The sequence below is a fragment of the Xiphophorus couchianus genome, chromosome 5 (genome assembly GCF_001444195.1).
Source record: "Xiphophorus couchianus chromosome 5, X_couchianus-1.0, whole genome shotgun sequence".
NCBI classification, from domain to species: Eukaryota; Metazoa; Chordata; class Actinopteri; order Cyprinodontiformes; family Poeciliidae; genus Xiphophorus; species Xiphophorus couchianus.
In genome coordinates this window covers 5001135-5022546 of record NC_040232.1, presented here as the reverse complement: position 1 = coordinate 5022546, position 21412 = coordinate 5001135, and the positions used below count along the sequence as shown (strand labels likewise).

The following is a 21412-nucleotide window of genomic DNA, read 5'->3' as shown; positions in this document are numbered from 1 at the left end:
TTTAATCTTGTCTGACAAAAAACGTAACCTTGTTGGACATGTTAACCTTGCAGATATATTGCCATTAAAAGAATCTTAAAAGCCACAAACTGCAACTATTGTATCAAATTATTATCTACCATGTTTGAAGTACAGTGTGAAATTTGCAAATGTCAGAGGTCACTACAATACCTACAAATAAATAGGCACAAATCTGCATCACACAACTATGTTGTCTTGTGTGTTTCGTGTTCCAGCCTGAGACGCTCCCAGGTCTGCCAGTTTGGCAGGTGTAGCTCAAACGATTTGCAAACATTGACTTGAACCAAACTACACCAGACTAGCATGTGCTAAGAGCTAGCTTAGTGTAGTTTGTGAGGGGATCAAAGCCAAAGCATGAAGACAAGTCTCACTTCAGCTTCTCTTCTGGTGTGGATACACTGTGACTTTCAAACTCCTCACCTGATAGGCTTTAAAGCACAACAGTTGTGCTTTCCAAGTATTTTTGGTGTAGTTTTTTGTGCAAATATCTTAGTATTCATAAAATAAGACAAATCTAACTTACAAGTAACTTTTCAGCAAGGTATAATAACCTATTTTAAGTCAATAATTCCTTAATATTGATTTAAAAAAACTACTTAAGTTATTTTTCCCATGTTACAAGAGAAATAATCTGCTAGTGTAACTAATACTTTTCCTTCAATATTAGGGAAGTATTGACTAAAAACGAGCTCCTATATCAGGTTGATAGTTTTGTTTCATTTCGAGTCTTCTATAATATTTGTACTAGAAACTAGACCAAAAACACTTGATAAGATTTTGTTTATCTCACCCTTACTAAACCTCTGCAAAGACCGTTTTTATGGCTGAATGCATACAGGTGTGGAGGGCCTTTTTTCTGAAAAAATAGTTTTCATTCTCAGTTATTCAAGTCATTGTTATTGTGGTGCATTAATAAAAAACGGTCATTACTAGTTTGATCTGGACAATATCTCACCTCTCATGCAGAAGGCATTTAAACGGGAACTGACTTTTTTTCTCGAGTTAAATCTCCAGCTTGGAAAATTTTATAAAGTAAGAGACTAAAAGAATTATAATGAAGTGAAAATAAGCAGACTAACATATCTAATATCGGTCATGTAAATTGTTCAACTGCTTAATGATTAGTGCTTTAAGCCTCTTAGTTTGTTAGCAGCAATTTGGATGAAGCAGGAAAGGACAAAGATTGATGGCTCAGTGACAGATTAGTTTATCAGAGAGGAAGAGGTGATCTTTGGGTTTCTGTTGCAGTACTCACCGAGTTCATCCTCTCCGAAACCCAAGACATGCCCCACGAGGGGAGAGGCGCAGGAAACCGAGCCCAGACACAGAGCCTTTTCCTGCCACTGCTCGCTGTCAGACGATGTGGCAAAGGGAGACTTCTGGAGGATCCGCAGGTTACTGAGGCAAACAAAACACACAGAACGTTTAATGTTGAGCGAAATTTTAACCTGAAACAAACTGGAACAGAAAGATTTATTTTACACTTATGATTCACAGTTTTTGAGACAAAGCCTGAGTTAATATCTGGAATAGGGCTGAACTATTCTCATAATATGGTTCAGGAATCAATCTTCTTTTCCAACCAAAGTCGCAATTGGTGTTATTTAAGACCTCCGCTTTGGTTTCAAAACAAACATCGTGCCGGGGCTTTTCTACAGCCACAGCGCTGCGCTCCCAAATGGTAATGAGACACAGAATTCAGCGACCACACATTGTTTTAAACACGGTGCCAACTCCTGATAGCGCACCAGCACAATATTTACTTCCTTTGCTTACTCGAGCGTCAGAGTTTGACATCAGCGAAGCAGGATGAATTACAAACCAAGGGAAAGTGTGAACAGCACAAGACAGGATGCCTAGGCTCCATTTACACTCATTGGGCAATACTGCTGTACTGATAGTAACAGAAAACCTGTTTGCCCTACATGGATGGAACTGGGTGCAGCTACTTACTGCATGTGTCAACTTTAGGAACAGATTTTTCCATTATCTTTTCCTTTTTTCTTCTGATATCCTTATATTTCCTCATTAATTTTGACTGTTTTTAAATCACTTTCCCACTAGAACAGATGTTGTTTCAGCCCTTTTCCTGCTGGAAACATAAATTTAGACTGATTACTATAAAAAAAAATTAAACACTACTTTGAGACACTTGGATCATCCCCCATATGCTTCACATGTGAAAATCAGTCATGCTTACCCATTTCTATCTCCAAACACATAGCTGCCATACAGTCTCCTCGACTGGCAGCCCCTATAGATGAAGCCCCCCACAGGTGGCGCTCCTCCACTGGACTGCAGGTCATACACAGAAGGCTCATTTTCTATGAAGGAATAAGGAGATATTGGTTTGATTTAAGCCCAACTTGATGAACTTAAAGACTGCTCGCTGCCTGTAAGAACAAATCTAATATGGCTGCAATATAATTCAGCACCTTTTCCTAGAATGCAATGTTTTGTTTTTGGTGACTCTTTATTAAATCTAGAAAAGAATGTGTTGCATTTTTAGATTAGATTAAATTTTATTGTCACTACGCATGTCACAAGAAACTGGAAATGGGAAGGAGTAAATATACAATTTTAATTGTGAGTTAAATAGTAGAAAATGTCTATTTCTGAGATGGTTTCATTTGTAACAAAAGAAAATCGTACAACTAAAGTAATATGAATCCTTTTCTGGGAAACAATCACTCTGGTAAATAAAAATGTAAAGAATCTTGGCTACTTTAAAAAAACATGAGGAGCTGCATGCTTGTTTTCCAGTTGAGTGCATTTCAAACTAGGGTGACTGGTCAGATCCCACATAAAACCAGATGAGAGCTGGTCTGAAGTAAGAAATAAATTCAGGTGAGAGATTTTGGACTACAAGTGTCTTAAATGATACTCAGTTGAAGAAGAGCTAGGTCTCTCTCTGCTGTACTTTTCAACACTTAGGCATCATATTTCTAGCCATTATTGTTCAGAGCCTTTAAAGTATTTTTATGTGACCCAACTTACATTCCCTTTCACAATCCAAAATGCACAAAAAAATAGATTATCTCTGGTTCCAATCATGGTTTTTGATATTTACCCTTCACTGGGATTTCAACATTTCTATCTAAAACAATGTGCTCTTGCGAAATGAAATTGATTTATAATAACAGATGTCAATTTTAAAGGGATACTTTCGAAAGGTTATCCAAGAGGCTGAAGTATTTCCATTCTGTACTCAAAATGTAATGGCATCAAACAAAACTCATGCAAATGATGTGAATAGTTACTGTTATGATGGACAACATGAACATTTTAGAACAGTGAGTTATTTCTTAACAATATAAGGTAAGTATTATGACTCTTAAAAAAACATCTTGAGAATTGTGACTCACCATAATCCTTCCCCTTAGTAACTTCTAATATTCTTCCTGCCGATGTGTTTTTACCACTGGCGTCTGTGCAGAGGATAACCAGACTGCCGTTGTCTGTCTGCAGCCGATCCACTGCACACCTTCAAAACACAGAACGATAACAAATGCAGTTTAATGGAATCAAAGTAATCATAAGCCTTTAATTTATTCACATTTTGTCACATTAGAACCACTAACTTGTATATTTAAATGGGATTTATGTGAGAGACAAAAACAAAACTGCAAATAACTGAAGGGAAAGGAAGATGTTTCAGGAAGATGTCTGAGAAAAGCCTCGGAGGTTTGCTAGAGAAGGTTAGTGAATAATCAGCATCATGAAGACCAAGCAACACAGGAGATGGGTCAGTTTAAAGTAGAGTCAAGTTTTAAAACAATAGCCCAATGTTTCTGTTCAATCAATCATGTGAAAATTGAAGGACACAACTTCTGACTGAAATGTCCACCTAAACTGACAGAAGAGAGTTAAACATAGAAGCAGCCAAGCACCCCCTGGTAAGTTTAGAGGAGCTGCAGAAACCCTAAAGCTCACATGCAGATCAATATGTTTCCTAAATAACGGGAACGCTCACATCTTTCATAAATTTCATTATCTACTTTGCTCAGGAAGCTTGGGTCTCCTCAGGGTCTTTCATAATACACTGCACCGTTTTATCTGTTTATGATCGAAGTAGCAGCTATCTACTTTTTTGATTATGTTTTTATGTTTGTATAAGCAGCAAAGGTTGTGATTATCGTATTGGCAATAAATCACTTGACTTGAGTTTGAGTGGGAGAATCTGTCGGAAGGACAATCATTAGTGCTGCACTCCACAAATCTGGCCTTTGTGAAAGAGAAACGAGAAGAAATCCAGATGCAATTTGCTACTCGCCATGTAAGGGACACACCAAACACGGGGAACAAAATGTAACTTGCAAAATGCTACATATGACGGAAAACTAACACCACAAATTTCCCTGAAAACAGCCTCTCCGCATGAAACATGGTGATGGCAGCATCATACTGTGGGACTCTCTGACTTCATAAGGGACAGAGAAGGTGGTAAGATGCATGGAATGCAGAAAAAAATCTGCGGAGAGGTTGAGTGAATGTTCCCTTCCCAGCAGGACGACAACCATAAATAAACAACCAGAGTTACAGGTCAACAGTTTATATTCAAGTTTATTAATGTGTTTGACTGTTTCAGACCTAAATCAAATTAGTTTGATCTGATGCTCAGAGACAGCCTCAATTAAATCTGACTGAGCTTGAACTATTTTACCAAGAATGGACAAAAAAAGTGGGAATCTAGATTTCATAAGCTGGCAGAGCCGTTCTTCAAAAGACTCATTTTACAAAGTGTTACCTGACTGCATCCCTTGGTTTTTTATAAAAGATTGTGAAAGATATGTGTTTGTTCCAGTAAAAACTGCGTTGAAGTTTGTGGTTGTTAATGTGAAGTCAAGTAACAAGGCAGTTCAAAGGGCTTTACACCAGAAAATCGTCATACAACATAACATTTTGTCAAATGCCATAATCAAAATCATCAAACAAATATACATCAAATATGTTGGTGAATGTTCTAGTTACTACTAATCAAAGGCCGCTCTAAAGAGGTGGGTTTTTAGCATTGATTTGAAGGAGCTCAGTGTTTCAGCTGTTTTGCAGTTTTCAGGGAATTTGTTTCAGATTAGAGCATAGAAGCTGAATGCTGGTTGTCTATGTTTGGAAAAGCAGTCCTGGTTCTGGGAATGCAGAGTAGACCAGAACCAGAAGACCTTAGTGATCTGGAAGGTTTATACAACTACAGAAGATCTTTAATGAATTCAGTCGTTCAGTGATTTATAAATTAACATAAGTATTTTTTAAAGTCTATTCTCTGAGCTACTGGAGGCCAGTGGAAGGACTTTAGCACTGGGATTATGTGCTCTACTTTCCTGGTTTTAGTGAGAACGTAACCAGCAGTGTTCTGGATCAGCTGCAGCTGTCTGATTTTTTAGACACTGCTGCAGTAATCAATGAGACTGAAGGTTCAGGTATGAGTCCACTATATGCAGATTTCAGGCCTGATTACTAGATTCTAGCTGTAATTGCTGAAGCTGCTTGCTGGCTAACGTGAAAGCTCAAGGGTATAAATAAGTATCGCAACAAAACACCTCAAGAATCTCGGATGCGTTACTTACCTGCCTGGGTCATGTAATCCATGTGCAAAGATCTCAGGTGGCTGATTAGTGCTGTTAAAGTACGGATTGTTCCGTGGTATCGAGTAGGACGACGTACAAATGTCCGTGTCCACGTCCACCCTTAGAATGGACCCTGTGAAATCACTGCATTCAAACACACACAATCTTCCGTCACACCACGGTGTTGAAACGTCCTCGTTGTGATTCTTTTGACTTTTGATCTGACCTGAGTCCATCCATTTCCTCCATGTCGTCCAGAGTGATCATACCGTCTCCCAGAATGATGTGCAGCAGACCATCGGGAGAGAACAGAAGCTGACCTCCGAGGTGCTTCCTGTGCAACTCAGCCACTTCCATCAGCACATGGGCAGTCCTGGTGTCCACCTGGTTTGGGTTTTTCCTGCAAGCAGAGAAAACAGTTTTTACTTCGATACTGGACCAACAAAAACAAAAACCTCTAAAGACTTCCACAGACATTCCCATGGTTTTATGCTTTCATATAATCCCATGTATACTATAAGTTTATTAAACATAATTTTATGGTTGCTTGCAAGAAATGCAACAGTAAGGGTAAGTGAAACATTACCATATAAAATGCTGACATCACTATCCATAACAAACAAAATCCAAAGTTTAAGACACTTTAGTTTCTGGAGATATTCAGTTTGTCAACCGTAATGTCTTTCGCAGGAAAAATACTTTGGGCGGGGAACCACTCAGGCTTCTTCAAAGTGCTGCAGAACTATGCTGAGAATTTAGTTGGACAGTGCCATCAACAAATGTGCTGTAATAGGTTAGGTGTTATTTTGGGTAATTCTAGGACTTTTGAAAAGCAGATTGCCAAAGAGAATCTACTTTAACTGTTGTTACGCCATAGAAATCCTCCCTTTAATAACTATGTTGCCGTCACTAGGACTGCCTGGCAATACTATAATTAAGATTAGCTCATTGAGTGAAACATAGAACAGTGGTTAAGTACATTAAAACGTAGCATTTAAATACCTTCGTGAGAAATCGCAGTTATCTTAAACATAAGTAATTATGAAAAGAGCACTAGGTACCAACCCAAGTAAAATAGTGTCATCATCAAAGGAGTGCTGCTGAGCACAGCAAATCATAGAACATCATGAGTCTCCATTACACAAAGACGTTGGTGTTTCTCTACAATGTTGCCCTTACAGCTTTTGTTGCCAATGTTAGTGGTAAAAATATCAACTGATAAATCAACATTGCCATTCATTTAATCAATCAATCAAATTTTATTTGTATAGCACATTTCAGCAGCAAGGCATTTCAAAGTGCTTTACATCATTACAAACACAGAATCACAATGCAACATAGAATCAATCATTAAGTCAAGTTCCATCAATAAATTTGTAATTGATTACATTTCAAATACAATCCTAAACAGGTGGGTTTTTAGTTGAGATTTAAAAGAAGTCAGTGTTTCAGCTGTTTTACAGTTTTCTGGAAGTTTGTTCCAAATTTGTGGTGCATAGATGCTGAAAGCTGCTTCTCCTCGTTTGGTTCTGGTTCTGGGGATGCAGAGCAGACCAGAACCGGAAGACCTCAGAGGTCTGGAAGGTTGATACAATAAAAGCAGATCTTTAATGTATTGTGGTGCTAAGCCGTTCAGTGATTTATAAACTAACAACAGTATTTTAAAGTCTATTCTTTGGGCTACAGGGAGCCAGTGGAGGGACTTTAAAACTGGTGTTATGTGCTCTATCTTCCTGGTTTTAGTGAGAACGCGAGCAGCAGCATTCTGGATCAGCTGCAGCTGTTTGATTGATTTGTTGGACAGACCTGTGAAGACGCTGTTGCAATAATCAATACGACTGAAGATGACCGCATGGATGAGTTTCTCTAGATCTGGCTGGGACATTAGTCCTTTAATCCTGGAAATGTTCTTCAGGTGATAGAAGGCCGACTTTGTAACTGTCTTTATGTGGCTCTGGAGGTTCAGGTCAGAGTCCATCACTACTCCCAGGTTTCGGGCCTGATCGCTGGTTTTCAGTTGTAATAACTGAAGCTGCGCATTGACTCTAGATCTATAACTCTAGATCTATAACTCTAGATCGTTCCTCTTTAGGTCCAAAAATAATAACTTCAGTATTGTTTCTGTTCAGCTGGAGAAAGTTTTGGCACATCCACACATTTATCTGTTCTAAGCATCTGTTCAGTGATTGGATGGGCTCTGAGTCACCTGGTGACATCGTAATGTAGAGCTGTGTGTCATCTGCATAGTTATGGTAGCTAATATTATTTCCTGTTATAACCTGAGCTAGTAGGAGCACATAAATATTGAATAAAAGGGGTCCTAGGATTGAACCTTGGGGTACCCCACATGTGACCTTTGACCTCTTTGATGAAAAGTTTTCAATTGAAACAAAGAAATCCCTGTTCTTTATGTAGGATTCAAACCAGTTAAGCACTGGACCGGAGAGTCCAACCCAACTCTCCAGTCGATTCAGTAATATGTCATGGTCAACAGTGTCAAAAGCTGCACTGAGGTCCAACAGAACCAGCACTGTGGTTCTACCACAGTCCGTATTTATATGGATGTCATTGAACACTTTTACGAGGGCGGTCTCTGTGCTGTGGTGAGCACGAAAACCAGACTGGAAGGAGTCAAAGAGGTTGGTTATCGTTAGGAAGCTAGTTAATTGTTTACACAGCTTTTTCAATAACTTTGCTGATGAATGGGAGGTTGGAGATCGGCCTGTAATTCTGCATTAGTGATTTGTCCAGATTGTTATTTTTTATCAGTGGTTTGATTACTGCTGTTTTCAGAGCCTGGGGGAAAACGCCTGATGAGAGCGATGAGTTTACTATTTGGATCAGATCAGCAGCAATAACAGGCAGGACTTTCTTAAAGAAATCATAAATCATAAATATATCTGTAGACAATGCTATCTGACACGCTATTGGCTGGAATTTGCAAAGGGCCAATCCGAGAGCGTAATTCATTTTTCTTTATGCTGATTGGCTGAACTCCCAAAAGTGGAAATAAAGAAGACTGTAGCTTCTGTGGTAGTGCGGTATTACTGTGTTTTAATGGATATTTGTGTAAATTTGGCGTTTGAACTATTAAAATTGGCATTCCTATATAATGCCTATTTTAATAGGCATTAAAATAGTGGATTTCATGTAACAATTGGTTGAAGTTCCAATCCCCTGTGAATACCGAGGTCCACTGTATGTCTCCACCTAAATTTTGCAGATCAACAGATATTGTTCTATCCATTCTTCTTTTCAAAATGGCAGAAGCTCATTCAGGTTGGACATTGAGCATCTGTGAATATCACCTTTCGAATGTCTCAAATGACTTTCAGTTTAATTTATTATTTCTCGACTTTAACAAGGGCTTTGGAAAACTGGGATGCGTCTTGATTTATACAGAAAACTAGAATTGTCCTGCTGGAAGGTGAACGGTTTTGATTGCACTGTAACACCATCCATCTTTCCTTCTGACCAGCTTTTAATCTTTACTGTTCCACCATGAGGGCATTTCTGATGTAATGTTAGTTTTCACCACACATCATTTTGTATGTTGGCCAAAGGTCTCATCTGAATGCAGACCTTCTCCCACCTGTTTGCTGAAACCCCTGCATGTTTTGCGGCAAACTGGATTTCCTTCTTCCTCCACTTCTTCCATATAGGCCAGACCTACTGAGTCTAATAGTGTCGTTTAGATATTGTTTTGTAGCCTTTGCCTCCTTTAAATGCCTCCATCACACTTACACCAACTTGTCTGCTTTGTTTCTTGGTCTTTACGAGGTTAATTATTAAATATGTTTTTCTAACAGGCGCAGTAAGAAATTATTGCACAATAAATTAAAATGAGGTCAATAATTTCCATTGTTATGATCAATATGTTTTGAAAGGCAAGACTTCATACTCTATTTTATGTATGTTATGCCATTACCATCGTGTTTGGTGAAAATGGCCTCAAAACAACAATATCATTGTTTATTACAATAATTCTTAGGACAATTTACTGTCCAGCAAAATTTGTTAACATGACATACCTACTAACAAAACCCTAAGATTAGATTATGGACCAGAGGGGAAATATTTGCTTATTCAGCAAATATTTAGCTTATATGAAGATAAAACATAATTTTCCTTCCACTTCACAAATTTGCACTATATTGTGTTGATCTATCAGATAAATTAACATGTTGTTGTTTTAACCTTTAAATGTGAAGAACTTGACACGATCACTCTCAATGTTTTGAAACAACAAATATTTTCAGTAAAAAAAAAATATTTCTAAAAGGGAAATATATGTTAGAGACTTCTCCATTACCTTGAAACGGTGTATTCAACCACACGGAGAATGTGGTCGTGCGGTCCGATGGCCCAGCGCTCTTGGTTGGTGGTGTAGGAGACGTATAGCTTGCCATTCTTCTTGTAATTGGGGTGGAATGCCAGGCTTAGCAGGCCCCTTTCATCACCACTCTGCAGTCAGATGAGAAACACAAAAGATCCAGGAGTTAATTATGTCCCTGCTTGGCTTCTGCTCCATGGTGCGGGGCTGGAATCACCCCCCTCAGTCATATTCATCATCACTAACATGCCAGCTCCACACACCCAGCACCCTCCTTTCTCCCCTCTTTTTTTTTCAAACTTGTCTAATCCTCTTTTATATTCGTCCATCACATTCCCCTTTCACTGCTCTGCTTATTATCTCATTCTCTCTTTTCCTACACAGCATTGTTCCGCTTCGCACCTTTGCCAGGCCCCTTTAATATACCATTACAGGCCATTATAAAACATTTGACTCTGGGCAGAGCTGCACTGCCGAGCCTTTCCTGCAGCCTGGTTATGCGACGCTCGGTCCCTCCCGGTGGCCTCCATTGTGCAGTGATTTGTGTGTGTAATCTTTGGGGGATATTTGTGAATACTATGCTGAGTGGCTGGAAGAATTTATTAGCTCACTCACAGTTCATAGAGAACACAAAGAGCAGAGTGCTTCAGTCCGTGCTTTTTGCTCCCCAATCCTCCCGTTTCCTGATTCGCTCAAAAATCCATACAAAATTAAAGGCGGGGATGTGAGGGGGGGGAAGAGTTAAAGTAAGGGAGGGATGAAAAAAAAGGAAACCTAAACAAGGAGAGAGCTGCCAACTCCCACTGTCTTGGCAACATGTTTAGAAAACATCTAAATTGCTTGTGTAATATGTAAACCTTTGTCTCACCCTGGAGGCAGTTACATCGGTTGTCACTACCCTGGTGGTCTGCCCATCATAGTTAGCCGTAATAATCAGCTATAGCATTTCATTCCCCAGGCAAAGTGAACTGGGTCAGCCTCTTTCTGCTATATGCTCCCTGTTTTTCTGTCCACAAAAGAATCAACAGAATACGAAGCTGAGGTGTGATGAATGTTTATACGTTGTGACCATATAAGGATGTTGCTTAAAATTGCTTGACTTGTGAGTTTTTTTTGTGGACTCGAAGGCATACAGATATCTATTTTTGCTGTTATGAATAAATGAAAAGAAATATGTTTGGGTGTGGCTCGGAAAGGTCTAGCTTGTCACAAACCCATGAGAGTACACAACAACCCAAATGTCCACTGTTACTACAGAGAAGTTCCAGTAAGCAACAAGAGAGACCAAAGTAATAATTTAGATGATGTTTTCACAACCTCATTATAGAGAGAAATATTGAGCAAGTTGCTGAAACCCTTGTCGCTCCAGAAGTCAAAAGATCCTCCGCCAAAAAATATGAATAATAACAATAAATGTCAGATTCCTGAAGTGCTTTATGGATGTGAATGCAGTACAATATTCAGATGGGTGTTAGTCAAAGCAGAGATGGTTCTGTTTGCCAGATATTGTGAATATTGGAAGAAAACAGTGCAAACTTCACCTTGAAAGGTTAAATCCATATGATGGAAATGGATATGCAATGACCCACATCCCCAAAATAAACTTGTGACAGGGAATGAAGCAAAGAGGCATAGACCATGAGCCAAACGGGGGACCACCGGGACACACAGAGGTTTATTGGGCTGAAATATTACCTCCCCTGCTAATGACTGACTCGTTCAGCAGCAGAGGAACAGCAGAACTGGCACCAGAGCCATAAGAAACAAACACTGCATTCGAAAGCAGTCTGAGGAGATAGCTTGATTAAAAGAAGACAAAGTACCACCCTGAGATTTCTTAGAACTAAGCACAAACTGCTGCCAAATCTGCAGTAGATCAGATTCTGTTCAGATATTTGGAAAGTCGTACTGCGCCTAACAAGATCAGTGCAAACAGTGTAAAAACGTCTCAAAATGACTGTTGTAGAATGAATGTACTGCCAAGTACCACAGAACAAATAAAGAACCACTGCAACGCCTGCACCTAGCTGTAGTTTTATACGAGATGTGTCTTTTGTATTTCCTGTAGCAGTGTGTTTACGACCCCCACAGGACCCTTGTGGTTAGATTAGGCATTTATCTTTCCTATGCAACACTGATTACTGATATGGGACACCTGAGGACCTGGTAAGCCCTTCGGTTATTTAAACCCCGACTGCCAACTAACTTGCCTCTGCCCTCCTCCACCGGTATGCTGCCGCCGCCTTTTGCTTTATAGATTATTTTGACTGCACATTACAACACTGTTTTCATTTTATTTTATTTGTACTGATTTCACACTTCATATTAGGAACTTTGACTTTTTTGCCTCAGCTTGGGTTAGAAAAAATATATATTTCAGAATTTAAACAGTGTTTTTTTTTTGTGACCTTTAAGATAGGACATAACAACTGAGGGCTCAACAAAATTGAGCAACTGGATGCTTGTTGCTCTTTTCGTAAGGTAACAATTGGAGCTTGTGGCCTTATATTGTTTTGTGAAGATTATGAGTCTTTTATTGGCACTGGGCAAAAGTATTTATTCATGCTGACAAGACGATGCAGTCCAGCTGAACTTTGTTGGTTATAGGAAAACCTATGTAGTATGGTTGCTAGTCTTCGCTAAAGGTTTTTCACCCAGGTGTTTTTGTTCGTTGCAGTCATTAAGTATAAGTACCATACTTAATGAATCTAAGTAATTAAGTATGGCTCTTTAGTAGTAGAAGGCACACTTCAGCTAATGTGCTAATAGCGGAGCTACTTTTTCTTTTAGTGTCTTAGCTAACTTTGAAAACATCTAGCTTTCCCTAAATTACATTTTCTGGATAAATTCAAAACCATAAATTATTTACTTGGCTGTTTTGTACATATTAAGTTGAATAAAGTTTAATGTTTGTGTTGAAGTTTTGGTTATCGACTGAAAACAAGAAATAGAGATAAATACAATATCTAAGGACATTATAGAACATATAAATTATATGGTCCGAATTAAATTGGTGCTTGAGGGTTGTAGTCTTTCAATTCCATTTAGCATACTGTTATTCAGTATAAATAAGCTGAACTAAAACACCAGGAACTTTAATAAAGAATCAAATAACTACATGTCAGTAATGACTGATAGATTATTAGGAATGCAGTCGCTGTCTTGTCTTCTTTCCAGAGGTCCTGGATATGAATGTGTGACATTTACAGTTTGTGTGTAGAAACAAACAAAAATTATAAAAACCTGACAGATATATTAAAGCGTTTGCATAAACAAAAATAAATCTGTTTGGTTTCCCACTCATAATCTGCTCATTTTGACTGGAAAAGGTCTAGCCGACAGACAGTCGCTCTCATGTACAACATCTGGTCAGCTGCACCTCCCTGGTGGAGGTGTGCTGAGGTGTGCCTGTGTTTATTTGTACTGTAGAATGTAACCACTCTGAAGCAATTGGTAAATAAAGTTTTATAGCTCTGATTTACTGTTGTGTTCAGCATCTGGAACTGTCTTACGTCTTCAGCTCAAATGTTGCTGATCCGTCTATCTTTCACTGAGTGTGTGTCTTTTTCATTAGGTAAGGATGCAAGAGCCAAGAAAATAATGTTGAAGTTGCAAACAGCCAGCAAGTACTACTGCTTATTCTGCCTTTAAAAACAAATTGCGCTGGTGAGCGCTGCTTTATAGAAAGCCTTGATGTTGACGGAAGACAGAAATAATAGCAAAACACCATATTTTTAGTCAAATTCTTCAAATTAAATTTAACCCAAAAAGACTTGAATGGTTTATGTCCGCAAAGAGAATGTAGACGTCACACAGCAGCTTACTGTTTACAGAGGTAAACAAGACAAAGGAAGCTAATAAAAGGAAAACACAACTAATAGCGATAGCCTTATATGGACCATTGTCTGCAAATTCTGTAGAGAAGTCTGTTTGGATGCGTAGTCGGTACCAGAAGGGTGAATGTCATGTGTTGCACATCACTGACACAGTCACTTCAGAATTATAATTTTTAGCCATTTATGTCCAGATTTCTCACATCTGGCTTCTTCTGGTGCAGAATTATGACCCATGTCTCACGTCAATGACGTAAAAGTTGGATAAAATGCGGGATGACCGTTTTGACTCCAGACGCTTTGAAAACTATCAGATTATCCAAATTACTACCACATATGGAAGTGGCACAAATCAGATTTTTGGGGGGTAAAAATATCAAATTGGGGCATTCAGAATATCATAAAAAAGTCGGATATGGATCGCATTTGCCTCCTCAGTATGTAGCCAAAGTGGTTCATTCCTATCCACTTTTCACTGCAAAATTCCACATTTCTCCAGTCAAAGCTTTAGGGATTTACACTGGTCACTCTTCCATGTTTTCTGCATAAGGCATTTAAAAAGTCTATTTTTCTAAACTACAAAAGGTCTGAACCTCCAGACTATGGCTTAATTCAAACCTCACTCTTCACTATGGTATCTGCTTAACCCCAAAGCCTGTGTGATGTAAATGTCGTCATCTTTACCACTTTTAGTGAACATATCATGCAGGCATCTAAAAGGGGGGTAGCATTCACCAGAAGACATGTGTTGGGGATTTCCCTGCTATTAGGTTAAACTCTGTGATTAGGCCCTCATGCCGGTTGTCTAAATGCAGACATTGATGTGTCATATTCCATCCATCCATCCATCTTCTTCCGCTTATCCGAGGTCGGGTCGCGGGGGTAGCAGCTTCAGAAGGGAGGCCCAGACTTCCCTCTCCCCGGCCACTTCTTCTAGCTCTTCCGGGGGAATCCCGAGGCGTTCCCAGGCCAGCCGAGAGACATAGTCCCTCCAGCGTGTCCTGGGTCTTCCCCGGGGCCTCCTCCCGGTGGGACGTGCCCGGAACACCTCACCAGGGAGGCGTCCAGGAGGCATCCTGACCAGATGCCCGAGCCACCTCAACTGGCTCCTCTCGATGTGAAGGAGCAGCGGCTCTACTCTGAGTCCCTCCCGGATGACTGAGCTTCTCACCCTATCTCTAAGGGAGAGCCCAGCCACCCTACGGAGGAAACCCATTTCGGCCGCTTGAATCCGCGATCTCGTTCTTTCGGTCATGACCCAAAGCTCATGACCATAGATGAGGGTGGGAACGTAGATCGACCGGTAAATCGAGAGCTTCGCTTTTTGGCTCAGCTCTCTCTTCACCACGACGGACCGGTACAACGCCCGCTTAACGGCAGACGCTGCACCAATCCGCCTGTCGACCTCCCGCTCCCTTCTTCCCCCATTCGTGAACAAGATCCCGAGATACTTAAACTCCTCCACTTGGGGCAGGACACCCCCCCTGACCCGGAGAAGGCACTCTACCCTTTTCCGGCTCAAGACCATGGCCTCGGATTTGGAGGCACTGATCCTCATCCCGGCCGCTTCACACTCGGCTGCGAACCGCTCCAGCGAGAGCTGCAGATCACGATCTGATGAAGCCAAAAGGACCACATCGTCTGCAAAAAGCAGAGACGAGATCCTAAGGCCACCAAATCGGATCCCCTCAACACCTTGGCTGCGCCTAGAAATTCTGTCCATGAAAGTGATGAACAGAATCGGTGACAAAGGGCAGCCCTGGCGGAGTCCAACTCTCACCGGAAACGAGCCCGACTTACTGCCGGCAATGCGGACCAGACTCTGACACCGGTCATACAGGGACCTGACAGCCCGTATCAAAGGGCCCGGTACCCCATACTCCCGGAGAACCCCCCACAGGGCTCCCCGAGGGACACGGTCGAACGCCTTCTCCAAGTCCACAAAACACATGTAGACTGGTTGGGCGAACTCCCATGCACCCTCCAGGACCCTGCCGAGGGTGTAGAGCTGGTCCAGTGTTCCACGACCAGGACGAAAACCACACTGCTCTTCCTGAATCCGAGGTTCGACTATCCGACGGACCCTCCTCTCCAGTACCCCGGAATAGACCTTGCCAGGGAGGCTTAAGAGTGTGACCCCTCTATAATTGGAGCACACCCTCCGGTCCCCCTTTTTGAATCATATTCAACATGTAATTATCTGGAATAGGTTCTGTTGGTCAGAGTATTTCTCAGATGTGATAACGCTGGAGGAAGCGTCGGGGCAAAGGATGGAATTATTGGGCCTTCGTCCTAAGAGAACACCCACAGCGAAGGTGGAAGCCTATATAAGCCCAGCATTCTATTGTTTCTGTGCAGTTTGTCTTAATTGGCACTGGGGGATCCATGAAGTATGGTAGAGGGGGGGGCAAGCAGCAGGAAACACAGAACATTACAATCAAAGCATGTGCATGCTGCTGAAGATAACCTGCTATCTGCCCCGTCCCCTGAGTGCCTGCGTTCCTCTCTCTGTATAAAAGCAGCTCCATCCTGTTGATGCTCCCAGTAAACACCTCAACCCTCCCTGGATCACTCCATCACTTGTTGTCGGGGTCTTCTTCCGGCAGCCAACATCACAGAATAGGACTCCTGGGGTTGGCACAGGATTGAGCCACATCTAATTGTCATAATAAGTCACTTTATCCAAAGCCAGTTTGGATTGAATGATGATAAGAGAGCTGAGAAGAGCAGGAAGTTCATCCCGCAGGGGGCAGTTTCATTTTCAAATGCTGTGCTACGTTTGACTCCTTATAAACAAAGTGTCTTGTCAGTGGAGGAGCAAGGGGCGTGCAAGCTGGATAAACTTCCTGTCTGGGAGTGTGCCCCTGAAAACATCCCTGCTATTCCATCTCCTTGTGCAATCTGAAGTATTTCTGGACATTTTTCAAATTCAAAATCTGATTACGCAAATATTATTGACGGAAAATATGTTTCAAGAATGTAATCCTGAGGCCTGAAGTTTCTTTGAAGCTGAGATACTGACAATAAATTATTTTGAAAAGATAGTTTTTGGAACATATGTTTAGTATCAAAATGAGACAACAAACTTTTCAAATGTTATTTCAGATGCAAAAAACTGAGACAATAATGGCTAGTTAGTATAAGTTACAACTTCACTGCCTGGATTTTATGACATATCTGAGACACTTGTTCACTTGCCCTCTGAAACCCCATTATCATCTCATGGTCCTCTCTCCAACTCTGCAGGGTTATGGCTTAATAAATTTCTGTAAGGACATGTTCTTCTGGAAATATTTTGAAAAAAAAAATATTTATACATGCAATTTATGGCCAGTTTGAGATATTTTAATTTCCACTAACATGTTATTCAGTAACTGCCCTAAAAATAACCTCATTTTATTTTTTAAATATGTAACAACTAAGTCGGGGAAATTGAGAGGCCTGACTTCTATCCCTGTCTCAACATGAGATCAGGAGAAGGCAAAATGTTTCTTAGCCCGTGTAGCCGGTGCGTCCCCGGTACCAGGGGCAACAGCACTTCCACCAACAGAAATTAATCTAAACACATGCTATACGTTAACCGATATAATCATATTGAATACGCACGTAATGGGAAAAGACTGAAACAACATTTTCTACCACCATAACATTCAACTCCAACTCTAGGCAGCTAAATGAAAATACAGATGCATTCTGGACAAACACCCAGCAACAACAGTGCAACACAGTCCTACCAACATAAGCAACCTTTCAAATTAAAAGCCCAAACTCTGCTCTTTCCAATGACATAAGCATCACTGTTCTATGTGCAAAACTCACTGAACCAACAGCTGAAGAAGAGGAAAAATAATTATTATTTCATGAAGTCAAAATCATAAAGTCTTACCTTTACTGTTTTATGGCCATAATCTGCATTAGAGCTGAATTGAAATTACTTTATTTTGGTAAAGTGCTTTGAAATGACGTGTTTTGAAATGCTGCTATATAAATCAACTGAATTGAATAGATTTGATTAGATATGAGAAAAAGAACTTAAGAAAGAAAAACTGAACAATTTCAAATGGGACATGTAGTGCCAAAAAGACTCTCTAGGAAGGTTCACTTGGACTTTTATCAACCAATACCTCTAAACAAACTTGCATGCTTCACTGTTTTTACATGAATTTTGGTACAGCAAATGGTCAGATCTTGTAGTTTACCAGATGCTTTGGTTCGCATTTGCATGTTTATAATATGACAAAACGTGAAAATGTTCATCAATACTTTCACAATATACTGAAAGTACTGAATCAATCATAAATATAAACTCCTTATTTTTCTGGTATGAAGTCCATAACAATCCTTTGTAACTTACAAGTCCTTTACACAATCTATGAAAACATGTCTAAGACCCTGCAGTATGGCAGAAAAATCTCACGAAAGCAGGAACTTTCCTACCTTCAGTCCGCTCTGCACCAGCTTGTGGAGATCCAAGAAGGGCTCCTTGATAACTTCGAGGTTATGGTTGAGTATCCTGACAATTCCCTCTCTCTCCACAACAAAAAGCCGCTGAGAGCCATCGCCACAGTGCACCACAGCCACTGGCTGCCTCAGGCCACTCAACACCTCCTGAGGACAGTAGCAGTTGTGTTTGTGTTTCCTGGGACACATGAAAAAGGCAAAAAGTCAAGGAATGATGTGTCCCTCAGTAATCCAATTATAGCGGCATAAGAAGCAGAGGGGATTTTTAGGTGGCAGTATTTAAAATCAGGAACAGCACACAGAGGATCAGCTTCACTTTTTATTGTATTTATTCTAGAATGAAAGAATTAAAAAAGTGAGTTGAATTGTTGGCAATTTTGCAAAAGTCTCAAAAGTTTGACCACTACATCTGCATTTCTTTGTATAATGTGTGTCTAATAAGTGGTAGCTATTACCATCATAATGATCACTCAATGGTTCCTGGAAAGTATCAGTTCTACAGATCTGGCCACAAAATAAATATTTCTAGGTTTCACACCCTTTGGTGTAGAAGGTCAGAAAAAAGAAGTACATTTCCACCACAAAACTCAGAAATATTGAGATTAATCTAAAAGATTTTCTAGGGAAAAAAATAGAAAATTATTGTAGATAAAAAAGTCAAAAATTTTCTAGAAACATTTTTTTTTTTTAGATCAATCTCAAAAAAAATTTTGTGGAAATTTTCTGAGCTCAACAAGTTGAAAATTTACTACTTTTGAAACTCAGAAAATTTCCCAAAGTCAAACATTTTTTACTTTAATTTTTTTCTGGAAAATTTTTGAGAATAATCTTGGTTGGATTAAAATTGGATTTTTATTTCTTGCAAACATTTCAACTGATATTGACCACATGTGTATATATTGTTATTGATTTAGTGTTCAGTCCTACTTAAGTCGTAGTTGAACATGTTGAACATTGAACTCGTACCAGTGAAACCTGAGCGTCTAAACCGGTCATCTTACTTACAGTAACTCAAGCACCACATAAAATAGAACAAGGTGAAAGTCAGAGTACAAACCTGCTGATATCTTCTATTTTCTCATCTTCCAAGTAGTTGGAATCTTGCCCAAGTAGTTGCCTTCGTTGATAATCGGGAAAACACAAGCCAGCACCTCTCCTCCCATAGTACTGACAGAACTCATCCACATCAGCTTGGAACAGCTCTAGCGAACACAGCACATACAAGGCGACACTTACTGCTGATGCTGAACAATTAAAACAGCTTTTTACACAAGTTTCAGGCAACTGAGTTATGTTTATGAATGTCTTGCTTTGTGGCTACAAGTACATGCAACAACTAACAACAGTTGCATAGGGACAGAGAAGGAGGAAAGTTTTCTAAAAAGGATTTGTGGAAAGGAATCTAGTTGAATCAATTCTGGTTCGAAGAGGCTGTAAAGAGCGAGTGAACAGAAACTGAAAAAAGGATAGCAGTTTAACTTTGAGCAGAGCAGAAACACTCAATTCCAACTGAGACATCTGTGCATATTATTTTAAATTCTTCACATCATATCCTTGTGCAGTTGCCTAAAATGTATTTTTTTAAATGAATCTAATCTTGTTGTCTAAACAGTTTCTAACAAAATATTTCTTAAACTCACAGAGGAAACTCATTTTGTAACCTGCTGTGATTTTCAGCAGCAATATCCTCGAGTGCAGTCATTTTTTTTTTATTACAGCTGAATTTCATGCTCACTCCTTTTACAAAACCAGATTTTAGATCATGCACATTATGTTGTTTATCTAACTAATCAGGGATTTCCCTGATAAATAAGTGATTTGCACTCTTTAAAGTCGCTGACAGTGAAGGAAAGTCATATTACTTGGATATCCCCAATTGTCAGGGAGAAGAAGCGCAAAGTTCAGCTGAAACTTATAAGAAACAAAAATCTTTCAGTAAATGTTGTCTGCACACATTAACTGGAAATGAATGTTTTACAAGCCAAATCATCAACAACTCATTCAACCCTAATACTTCAGCTGCAAATTCAAACGTTGTCGTTGATGACTGTAGCTGCATGTGTCGGGTTGAATATATCTTTGTACAAATAATAGAACTAAGGATATGCCGATAAATCGGACTTGATTTCCTTAATTTTGGGAGATTGTGATCGGCAAAAGCGACTTTATCTAACTCACGAAAGATGTGAAAATCTGCCACTGTCCTCTTTTGCCTTCCTGTGAAAGATATCTGACTGACATATCCAGCCACCAGGTCCCAACTGCAGGTGTGCAGTTAACAATAGCTTTGGGAATCAATATCAGCAAATTCCTAATCTTAACAAATCAGAATTGCCACCACAAAAGAGGAGTTTTGGTTCCCAATTGAATTGAGTCTATCCGACTATCAGATGCGAAAACACACTTAGATGACCGTGACTGACACAGTGTGTTGGAAGCATCATAATGGCAGGAAGTAGAAAAGTGCTCTTATTGCAACTGATTTTGCATATTCTTTGAATATCCCACATAAACAAATACAAGAAGATGCAGCAACTTGGTTTAACTTTGATAAAGCTTTCGCTGTTTTGCGTTACTGAGCAGCACTGGAGAACAGCATGTGAATTCAAACAATCAGCCTGTTCAATATGGCTTGTCATTCAGAGTAAACAAGATGTTCCCATGGTGAGATATGCTCAATACCTAATTTGTGAAACAAAGACGGGATGTTCTAAAATGATGACAGAAGGTGACCAGTAGTTATCGCTCCGCAACACCTCCAGCCAGCCCCGTCACAACACCATTCTCGTAAGAAAACAAAATGTGCAGTGGGTCTCGGAGGCACTTTGAGACCTAACAACAATCTTGACAATTTTGTTTCCTCTTGTTAATCCCGTGGAGGACAGAAGAGAGCAAATACACCAGCGATAAAAACACAAACAGTACTCTCCCAGTCCCTCCTTTCATCTCCTTCTCCTGCCACACACCGCAACGATTGACCGCATCAAATACTGGAGGTGATAGGATATCCCCTCAAACATCTAAACATAACATGAAGATCAAACACACACAGAGCTCTGGTTATACCACCCACACACTTGTTTCTGCAGTTATCTTAACCGTGGTGGTTGGGGACCTTGGGTGCAGGATGAGGGAATGAGTGAAGGAAGATATGAGAGGAGTATAGAAAAGGTGGGGGCAGACGTAAGACTCGAGGCAGG

The 21412-nt window shown here is 40.0% G+C and overlaps 1 protein-coding gene across 2 annotated transcripts in view; it reads right to left on the bottom strand.

Moving 5' to 3' along the window:
* The window catches only part of hhip (hedgehog interacting protein), a 42752-nt gene that overhangs the window by 14000 nt on the left and 7340 nt on the right, over positions 1-21412 (bottom strand). For both annotated transcript variants that reach the window (XM_028018667.1, XM_028018668.1), the window contains exons 3-10: positions 19270-19414; positions 18189-18390; positions 9898-10049; positions 5812-5985; positions 5586-5729; positions 3387-3505; positions 2222-2345; positions 1277-1419 (exon numbers count right to left, since the gene is read on the bottom strand). In XM_028018667.1, coding sequence (XP_027874468.1) covers positions 1277-1419; positions 2222-2345; positions 3387-3505; positions 5586-5729; positions 5812-5985; positions 9898-10049; positions 18189-18390; positions 19270-19414 — 1203 coding nt within the window. The remainder of the gene's footprint in view (positions 1-1276; positions 1420-2221; positions 2346-3386; positions 3506-5585; positions 5730-5811; positions 5986-9897; positions 10050-18188; positions 18391-19269; positions 19415-21412) is intronic.